Source organism: Grus americana, chromosome 2 (genome assembly GCF_028858705.1).
Source record: "Grus americana isolate bGruAme1 chromosome 2, bGruAme1.mat, whole genome shotgun sequence".
NCBI lineage: Eukaryota > Metazoa > Chordata > Aves > Gruiformes > Gruidae > Grus > Grus americana.
In genome coordinates this window covers 106,173,087-106,184,185 of record NC_072853.1, presented here as the reverse complement: position 1 = coordinate 106,184,185, position 11,099 = coordinate 106,173,087, and the positions used below count along the sequence as shown (strand labels likewise).

General features: G+C 43.7%; 1 protein-coding gene across 1 annotated transcript; it reads right to left on the bottom strand.

The window, feature by feature from the left end:
- Positions 1-3,611: 3,611 nt before the first annotated feature.
- HUS1 (HUS1 checkpoint clamp component) lies at positions 3,612-11,099 on the bottom strand. Its single transcript, XM_054818538.1, has 8 exons — positions 10,898-11,099; positions 10,457-10,584; positions 9,742-9,918; positions 8,977-9,084; positions 7,654-7,728; positions 5,474-5,573; positions 4,993-5,124; positions 3,612-4,165 (listed from the first exon to the last, which is right to left on the bottom strand). Exons 1-8 carry the CDS (start codon positions 10,947-10,949, stop codon positions 4,083-4,085), a joined length of 855 nt encoding a protein of 284 aa, XP_054674513.1. The 5' UTR covers positions 10,950-11,099; the 3' UTR covers positions 3,612-4,082.

The window sequence follows — 11,099 nt, the reverse complement described above, 5'->3', positions numbered from 1 at the left end:
CAGGCAGTGTATGATGGAGTGTGAAAATGTTTATTACAGCAAAGTCATCTGATTGAGCGCATCCTATATCGGGATGAAAAGAAAAAGGAGAGACAAACGCACAGATATAAAACCTGGCCAAAACTTGGTCATTCACAGTAATTGTTACACTATCAAGAAACTGCGGGCTTTAATGCTTTTGGTTGGAATAGAGTTCATTTTCTTCATAGTAGCTCATATGGTGCTATGTTCTGGATTTGCGACCAGAACAGCGTTGATAACACACCCATGTTTTAGTTACTGGTGAGCAGTGCTTACACAGTGTCAAGGCCTTCTCACTCACCTGCAAATAGGCTAGGGGTGCACAAGAAGTTTGGAGGGGACACAGCCAGGACAGCTGGCCCCAACTGACCAAAGGGATATTCCATATCATATGGCATCGTGCTCAGCTGGGGAAAAAAGAAGGAAGGGGAGCGCATTTTTTGGAATTAGGGAGTCTGTCCTCCCAAGTAACCATTATGCATGGAGCCCTGCTTTCCTGAAAATGGCTGAACACCTGCCTGCCACTGGGAAGTAGTGAATTCCTTGTTTTGCTTTGCTCATGCATAGCTTTTCCCTTACTGTCTTTATCTCAACCCATGAATTTTCTCACTCTTACCCTTCTGATTCTCTCCCCCATCTCACCAGAGAGGAGTGAGCAAGCACCTGCGTGGACCTGAGCTGCCTACCGGGGTCAACCCACAACACCGGCAAAATAAGACTTGACAACTGATTAGATGCAAACCTCAGGGACCAGCATGTTGGATGGGGTGGGTGAAAATCTGCAAACTGATAAGGCAATGTGCAGGGCAAGGGGGAGCAGCGAGGAACAAAGAGGGAGTAGGCAGAAAGGCATGTAAAAGAGGTCAATCAATACGCTCATCACCACAGTGTGTCCAATCTTATTAAGTCCTTTCTTCACTATCTGTGCGTAACCTCCCTCTCTGTCCTGTGTGTCTATGTGCTGCAAAGACTAGGTGCCAGCTACAGGGGGAATGGCATGAGCGGGATTGGTGTCAGCTACTGGAGTCAGACCAGGGGTGTAGGTGCCCCAGGGCTGTGGTGTCAGCTACTGGAGAGCAGGGGTCCCAGCCGTCAGCCACTGGGGTGGGACTATGTCCCAAAAATCAATTACTGGAGGGGACTAGCATGAATAAGGCAAGGGCAGGGCTTAGTGCTGGCAGCTGGAGCAAGACCATGGATCACACCGCATGTACGTGGTGCTGGCTAATGGGGAGGCCAAGTGTCTGCCTGTTTCCCAAACCAGGTGTGAGTGAATGTGCATTTGCTGTCAAACTTGAAGCTGGATGAGCCAGTAAGTACAAGGGCCTGAGTCAGTGCTACGGTATTAAGCAGAAAAAGGGTCTGTGCTTATATCCAGAGGGATCTGTGAGTATGAGATACCTGTAGGACAAGAGTGCAAGCACTATGGTTGCTAGCAAGCACTGACCTGGACGAGCCAGCAAATGGGGCAGGTAAGAGGGCCAGGATCTGGACGGGGGTACTAGATGGACAGTGCCAGTACTCAAGGGATCTACAAATGTGTATGTGCTTGTGAACCTAGAGGGCATTGTGTGTGTGCCTACACTAGTGACCTTCTGACTCTGCCACATGAAGAGGAGGAAGGGGATGTGGCTGCCTGTGCTTGTTTTATGTGGGCCCTGTGTGTAGATGCAGTTGAAGGCACCACTTGTCTGTGGCAGTCTGTGACCAGCCATGTCAGTGTCCTGTATGTGTCTCTGGGACACAAGCTCAGCTTCACTGCTGGTTGAACCTGCAAGTGGGAAAGCAGCAGCTACATCCCTCAGCCCAGGATGCACATATCCCTGGTACCCAGGTACCTGAGGCTCAGCTCCAGTAGTTGTACAGGAGGAGTCCTAGGCTGGAGGTGCTGGAGCTGGTGGCCACTCCTAACATCCTGTAACAGAAATGTGCATTAGGAGAACAAAGTGTTGGAGAGAAGCTGAATGGTCTTATTTTGTAGTCCCACCAGTGGCTCGTAATGCTGTCTTGATGGCTTAAGCCACAACAAAAATTTTCTGGCATAAAACAATTGGTTTGTTATGTGGAACCAGCTGGGGCTGTTAATGACAAGTATTTCTTCCTATTACTGGTGTTACCTCCAGGAGTGAGGAGCCAGGAGCAGAGGGTGGCCACAATGCAGGCTAGGCAGCACCCCGTACAGCTGGGGCACAGGCCTGCAGAACCTAAACCAGGCAAGCAGAAACAGGTGGCGAGAGCAACAGTTCCCATCCAAAGCCAATCCAGAAAATCCAAACATCAGTTCAGGAATAGGGCTGGATCCATGCCCACCTACAACATAGCTTACGGGAGTACAGGATGCCACAGCCTGAGCTGAAATAGGATCTGTGGGCCCATGGACGGGATGGATAGGGGTCCCTGGTGAAGCTGCTTAGGGCCATTAAGGCCTAATACTGCCCTCAGAGCTCTGACAACTGGATTCACAGATGACAGCATATTTAAACCTGAATGAGTATTATTTTCCCTCTGATCAGTATGTACGTGTCAACTGGATGGCAGTGCTGAGCACTTGCACTGTATTTAGGTGGAAGGGTAAAAAAGCACTGGGGCTGGAGAGACTTCACCTCTGTTGGTTCATCTAGCCTTCTCTCCTCCAGAATAGGAAATGGACATCTCACTGCATACTCCTGACCTGTACTAGCATTACTCCCACTTTTATTTATTTTTTATTAAAAAGACAAACAAAAAACCCACACCTCAACACATTTTCTTGCAATTATAACTTCTGGTCTCTTTTTAATAATAACAATCATAGAGCCCACATAGCTGAGAGGCCATTAATACTAGTTCTTATGTTATACCAGAAAAAGTCATTTCCATCAGGTTATAGAGAATGCATTTTTTAAAGGAGAAAATCCAAGGATTTCAAAGCCTACTTTCACAGTGTATCATACTCTGACAGTTTTTCCTCTCTCCTCGGGGAAAACCCAGGAATACTTACCACATACCTCTTACCATTCAATTGCTGTAACCTGGTGTACAACTATTTTCATCTTACGCAGATTTTTTTTAATTGCAGTTGCCCACGAAAACTAACAGGATTTGGAAGATGCTTTCTGGTTGGTCTGATAGAAATGGTGGAAAAAGGCAAAGCAGCATAACATTCCCAGGCCACTGCCTCTCCTTCAGCCTTCTCTTGACCATTTGCATCTGCAAGAACAGAAAGATTAATTGCTCCCTTAACCTCAATGCCCCTTGGGGGAAAAAAAAAATCACAAAACAAACAAAAACCAAACACACCACTTCGGACGATGGCAAGAGTTACTGTCTAGCAGAAACTCCCAGTCCCATTTGGCAGCAAAGACTCACTCACTATTTCTAAAACAAGAAATTTCACAAGACACTCAAAACCCTGTGGAACACCAAAGGCTGTATGGAACATGGCTGGATAACAATCACATGTGGAATGAGGAGGAAAGGATCTCAGAAGATAACCTGGAAGTAGAAGCAGGGGCAGTACTCAGAGCCTAGATGCAATCTCACCATGTCTGACACCAGGACAGCACAGCTTGTACAACGCTTTCCATCTGGAAAGGGGAAAAAACATGATCCACAGATAACTTGCCCTTTATTTCACACCAACTGCTGTGTTCACACATCCTCATATGATATTCATTCTGTACATAGAGACCTTCACTGCCCACATTAATGAAGTAATTCAGACTGTTTCTCTCATCCTCTCAGGCCAAGAGCTAAAAACATCAGTTGAAGCACTAACATAACTACTGAGGTATGTCAGAACAAGTCAGATCAAAAGATACAACCCGGTACAAACACAAGCTGCTCAGCTGTTGGTGGTGCTCCTTAGCAACTGTTACATCCTGGCAGCCACAGGAAGGTCCTCTGCCTCAGACACGTTTCTGCTGCACAACATGCAGCAGCATCAAGTCCATCTGAAATAATGTCCATCTGATGGCGGCATCTAACAGCATATCACATGAGAGTACTCCAGCAGCTCACAAAAGTTTTCGGACTTCGTGGAAAGGGCCTCAGGTTGGAAAATGACTGAGATTCCAAAACATTCAGGCAAGCGCTGGAATAAAATACTGAAGCGAAACATCCTCATGGAGCAAGATGAAGTGGACAATTCTTTTACTTACAATATCTGTAAAGAGGGAAAAAACCCCAAAAAATCCAATTTTAGGCAGGAAAAATACTTTAAAATTACATCTTCTACAGAATGCCACCATAAGAATACAATGTTTCTACCACTTCTGACAGAAGGATGACTAGACAGATCATCCTGTAATATTTAAGTCCTTGAGGGTCTATGAAGCATTACTAAAGACTCTATGAAAGCTGATACCAAATAGGAAATATATAATGTATAGGCCTATAATGCTATACTCATTATTTTAATTTTCCTTGGGAAATTCTTAGCATCTGCACTAAACCGTAACACACAGATGTTCTCAGGAAAAGCGTACAGAGTTACCAAAATAGGATATAAAACCCTGCATAGGCTTCTGCTAGAAAGAAGATATAATTTCTATGGTTAAAAATGCTAGCTGCATAAAAAGCATTCTGGTATTAGAATCAATCTGGTGCTGAATGTAAGAAAGCATCTGAGAAAAAAAACCTAAACCAAACATGTCAGTAAATCCCAGTTTCTCTGCTAGAAACAGGGGGCTTTAAAAAATAATAACTGCAAAACAAAAACAAAAAGACACCCATAATTAGTCAGTCTGAGTATTCAACTTGATACCTATAAAAGGGCTTGGTTTAATTTTTTTAATGTTGTTTTTTTCTTCCCCAAATGCCTAAGGCCTGAAGCTTACTGCCTAAAAATAGAAATATTAAAAGTCCTCAGGTACAGTAAAAATAGTTATGTTTCAAACAGACAAAACAGAAGATATGCTGTTCTGCTGAGACTACAAGTATGGCAAACATCCCTCCTTAACCGGAGTTCTCAAGCAGAGCTGTTGAACTTACTGCACAATGCTTTTGTGGGATTGACCTGCTGTCCAGCAAGCAGCTGCTGCAGCTTCTTGATGTCTATGCGTGCCTCAGCCACCCTTTCCAGATCTCTGCCTTGAGCAGAACTTTGACATCCATCCTCTGATGCTAAAAGCATAAGAACACAACACTTAGTCAAAACATCAGAAGTTCCAACACCTATAAGGACACACCTGATAATTTCTGAACTGCTGGTACTCAAATGGGTTGTTTTTCAGAAACAGCAGTACAAGGAAGAGAAAACCCAGTTTTTCTACAAAGTTGTCAAGGATACTGGAAGAGATTCCCTCCACAAACATGAAACAGCCAATGGCCACTTTTCTTTTTAAGGTTTCATTTGAAGATTTCAAACTATTTGATGCTATTTCATAAGGACTAACAGAAGGTAAGTACTATTATTAGCAACACAAGTAATGAGATCAGACAGACACAAGAGGCAACAAACTGGGAAACTTACCCCAGGGAGGATTTCCCAAATCTTTAAAATGTGTTGTTACAGATACTAAGTCAGTTTCTATTTTTAAGTTCATTTCTCCTCTCAAGTTTGCTTCAATCACCTGCAATACAATCAATTTCAATTTTAGGCAAGTCACTTTCACACTGCAGAATTACAGAAGAATAAAGTGCAGCTTTGTTCAAATACAAGCTTCCAGAAGCACTTCAGTGCCTTAACAGCTCAACTGTACTTTTTGAACATGGTTTGAACATTTGAATGTTCAACTACAAAATACATTTCTCATCATCATTCCTGTGTGAATTATCCTAGAACAACCTCCCTAGAGTTATGAAAAGAAAGAAATTCAATTGCTCTCCAGTACTTTTAGAACAAGTACTGGTTTTGAGAAGTTCATGTGCTGAGGAAAAGGCTTTAGAAATAAGAGACTGAAGCTGGAGAATTCCTGCATTTCCATCCAGCTTTTCGAAAAACAGAAAGGCACCTACACAGTCCATATGACACACACAAAAAATGGGATGCACCAGGAGCTAACCTGCAGTTGCAGTGTTGCTTTCCAAGACTTAGTAACAGGCAACAGCGGCACCAAAGCACTAACTCCAAGCAGGACTTTGAACTGCTAGAAATCCTGGAAAAGTGCTGAAAGCTTTCAAATTCCACCCTGACAAAGTGTACAACCAGAAGGAGACTATACATGATCTTACACAAATCCCAAGCAGATCAGAGGATTCCTAAAGCACATGTAAGCATTTCATTTCTGTGATTAGAAGAACTCTCAATAATTTTAAAAGAGGCTCACAGCACAACCAGAATCTCCTATAGAACTGGAGATACCCACAGATGAACGCTCCAAAACAATGGCCAAGTACTATTTGAAAGAGCTTCTAAGCCCTTTTTGCAGCACTGGTCTTGACCAGTTTTACTACCAGGATGCATCTAGCACAAACATTTAATTGTGACACTTGATGTTTTTGTTCTTTAGTAACAGGAAAGCATGTAGAAGATGCATGTAGCCTGCTGCCTCCTCCCTTAGAGCTACCAAAGCTATTTCACAGAGATTTATTTATTTTCCTGCTTTGGAGCAGGAGGTAAGGAACTTAGGAAGGTGGGTATGCCCAGTATTGATATGCTACCACTTCTGAGCGTTGCTGAACACCAAAGTTCAATCCCATCATACAGCTATCTTGTGAGAGAAAAGATCCTCAACTCTGGAAACAAAGCAGGAACACACTGTGCTTAGTTGTGTGTAAGCACTTTCACTGAGGACGGGAGGGGCCAAGGAAGGACAGAGGAAAAAAATAAAAACCCCAAAAGACTGACAAAGGAGAAGTGTTTCAAGTGCTTACAAGCACAATACAAGAGTGTAAATACTCTTGTATTTGCTGGATGTTTGCACTTACAAAATTGCCAGAAACCCAGGGTAATCTCTCAACTATTCCAAGCCTTGGAAGACTGAGACTGCCCCAGTTTCAGGGTTCTCAGTTTACAGAAAATTTCCCATTTATCAAACTGGTACCAACAGCCGCAAGATCAAACTATTCCAAAGCTCTATGCTTACTTAGTAACTTTCATATCGGTCAATTCTGGTGACTGTGAGCAACATCAACTAAAAAACAAACCCCATTTCTGACCAACTGCAGAAGGTTTCCTTCAATGGAAGGCCCATCAGCACTCCAAAAACCCAGGCTGGACTGGAAACCCACGATGTCAGAGTCTAAAGCACAGGCTGATGTCCAGGAGCTATTAGTAGGATTTCCTTTAGATCCTACCTCAAGTTTACCTAAAGTTCATTCACACAGACCTATAACACAAGACTCACTTAATACGCATTTCTTTAATGAAATCCCCTGGAAAGTCTCCAGCTAGATTCCTGAAGGACCGCAATTTCTTACCAGCTAATAAAGAGTGGCTTGTAGCAACACAGTGCCATGTTCTTTCAAGGATTCAGTACAAAAAGCACCACTTTATGGGAAGCCCAGGAAAAGCTCTTCAGAGTAAATCCTAAAATAAATCCCATCATTCTCTTCAGTTCTTACACAGTCTTCAGGTGCCTTTAGTCCAATGTCTGAATCATTTCAAAATAAGATATAACAGAGGGGCACCAGTTTGGGCAACAGGGAAACATGCTATGTCCAAGATAAAACAAGGTCTGTAGGACACACGCCTGAAGTGCCTTAACTTACAATGGAATTGCTGAGATTCTTCATTCTCTCCACAACACTCTTCATTGTTTTCAGCACGGGTAAGTAAATACTGACCTAAAAAACCAAAAGAACTGCATTTGCACAAATATTTCATGTGTGACTGGACTGTGATACATTTATTTCTCCCTTCAATTCTATCTTATTCTGGACTCAGTTATGTATTGAGTGCAGGGAAAAGAATATTTAACTGAAATCAGCAAATGACACAGGAACAGGGGAACTCTTCCCCATTATACCAACAGGTCATCACTCTAGCAATTGCTTTATAGAATCATAGAATTATAGAATCATTTAGGTTGGAAAAGACCTTTAAGATCATCAAGTCCAACCATTAACCTGGCACTGCCAAGCCCACCACTAATCCATGCCCCTAAGCGCCACACCTACACATCTCTTAAATACCTCGAGGGATGGTGACTCAACCACTTCCCTGGGCAGCCTGTTCCACTACTTGATAACCCTTTCGGTGAAGAATTTTTTCCTAATACCCAATCTAAACCTCCCCTGGAGCAACTTGAGGCCATTTGCTCGTCCTAGATAAGAGGACATACTTCAGACATACTATCCCAAATCCATGTTCAAAATAAAGTAGATATAGGTTTTTTACAGATCAGATTCACATGTGAACCCACACCTGTGTTACTGAGCAGTTAATAGTTACTATAGCCAAAAAGGAAAGAACATGATTCCCATAGTATTGTAATCATTTTTGGAATTGCATCAGTGTAAATCTGAAATAACAACAAAATACATCAAGTTTCTACTGAGCCATATGCCTTCAGAATTTAAATACTCTTAGCTACAGTGGTAACAGACATCCATAACCTCAAATAAGAGCACATTTGCACAAAGACCTTTCCTTGCAACTCTGTTAGAAGTCAAAAAAGATATAGAGAGGATACCTAAAAATCAGGAGGAAACACATATATATCTAACTCTGCCAGGTAGGCCATGAATTTCAGAAAAAAACAGATTATTTGGGCCACTTGGTGCCTAAACAGCTGAAACAGTCTAAACCTGTGTGATCTGGGCTCCTGCCTAAAGCCATGCAAATCCTTTGCTCCTCCCTTCCTCTACCCTGAATATCAGCAATACCTGGTAACCACCTGCTCCACTTTTACAGGTTCTGGACTCTCTTGTCAAGATGGAAGCCATGTCCCATCCCTCTCCAAACCTCTACCCTCCAGCCTTCTCTCTTTCCTTTCACCCCCTCTCCAAAACCCACTAGTAGTATACTCCGCAGCAATAGCATTCCACTTGCAACCTCCCCTTTCCATAGGGAATAGAAAAACAGAGGCTTACATCAAAGTCTGGCACACTGGGCTCTCTGAAGTCATTCCATAATCTTCTGGGAATAACCCCCACCGGAATGTCATGTGTCACAATCCTACTGCTGCTTGATAAGGATGGCTTGAGGGAAAGAGAGGATGCTCTTGCAGTTAAAAACAGGACTTGAATTCTGAATTCAAATTTTTCAGACCCACTCTAGCAAATACTATAACTGAGTGCACCAGACACTCAGTTCCACTTTTCCATAGGTTCCTATGGGTCTGCTATTAAGTGGACTTTCCTTTTGAATAAGAAAAGTTTGTGAGGTATCAGTCATTAGTATCTATAAGCTATCCTTAGAGCTGAAGAGGTGAATCAGTGAAGATGTGTTAACAAAAAAAATTCGGAAGCCAGGAGTTTGAATGGAAAACGAAAAGCCAAACGCTACACTGAAACCTCCTTCACTGAATGTCTTCAACGAGAAGGCAATAATCCACAGATGATTTAGAGAATGAAGGAATGGAAAAAGGTAAACGTTAGAAAAAGGTGCTTCAATCACATAGCTTTCATTCTTCCTTGCCTTTTGGAAAATACAAAGCTGGTTCTGTGTGCTACCAACCATGATGGTAGGAAAGGCTAATGAAATGGCAAATGGCATGATTTTTCTTTATTTAGTATTCTAGAATTACTCTAGAATTACACCAAAGACTCCCAAAGCTTCTATTTGATCTTAGGAAAAGCACTTAATTTTTAAGAGCTTTTTCTTGATAATGAAGATAAAAACATGGTTGCACTTACTAGCTCCACAGCAACTCTGAGACAGGGACAGTGTTTGTTAGTCAACTTGATCTTCACTGCCTTAGCACTCTGGGCAGTTTTTAATGCTCTCGACAGGTTCTCAGGCACCAACTCTAAATAGATTTCATTGTGCTCTGCAGCTACTCCTTCCATGTGAAATTCATCGAAGAAATTCCCCTACAATTTTTGAAAGTTGCAAAATAAAATAAAGTAAAAAAAAAAAAAAAAGAGCAATTCTTTTTAACTTATCAGACCTTAAGCTTAGAACTGCATGTGTGCAACAGGAAGCTTTCCTCTGCCTTGCATTATCTGCAGGAATCAAGACAGACTACATAAGTGTGAAGGCCTGTTGCTTCAGGATAAACCTATTAATTTCAGATCCTCCTCTAACACCTATCAGTCCTCAAAACAAAGGATATGACAGGTGGGTTACACTTTCCCATTTCCAGTTTTGGGCAGTCCCCTGTAGGCCAGCACACACTGAAGCTTTACACTGAAGTGACAACCAATATAAAGGGGATGTCTAGCCAGAAACAGCAGGCCTGGACAACCAAAATGCAGCCCTGCAAAACAAAGTGTCTTCAGTGACCAGACAGGGCTTGAGAGACCGGGAACATGTCAGGTGAGGGCTATGTGTACAAGAAACACCTCATACACTACCCCAACTGCATGCTCTGGTTTTCAACATGTGGTTATTGAACCTCCTCGGGCTTACCTGGCACAGCTCACACCACATACTGACGCCGCCATTTGCTACTTTATCAGAGAGGATGAAATACAGCTTGCAGACAGTAAGGCGCAGGGTGCAGGTCTTGGCTAACTTGGCGATTGTGTTAATTACACCTGGCAGAGGGAGGGGGACGTTACTGTGGTAACGGCTTCACACACCTTGGTCCAGGGGGACAGGGGAGAAATAGTCTGCCAAAACGCAGCTCATGCTGCTGCGGAAACTCCCAAACACCTCGGGGCGAAGGAAAACGCCTCACGCTGTCTCCCCGCCGCCGCGGCTTCGGCCTTACGGTGTCTGCCACTGGTCGGAGGCCGCCGGCACACACAGACCTTCCTCTTCCCTTTCCTCGGGAAAGGCGGCCCCGGCCGCTCGCCGAGGTACAGCCGTCCTCCGGCTTAGCCCGCTCCCCCGCCCTAGCATACTCACGGCTGAAGTGGTTGAGGCAGGCGAGATCCACGATCTTAGCCCGAAATCGCATGGCGGCTCCCGGCCCGCCGCCGGCCCCGCCCACTGCCGCAAGACCGCCCGCCTCTAGCGGTACGGCCTCGGGCGGCCTCGGGTAGGAGTCAGTCAGAGCGGCCTCTGCCCAAACGGTTGTACACGGGAAGCTGCTATTGCAGCTACTCTC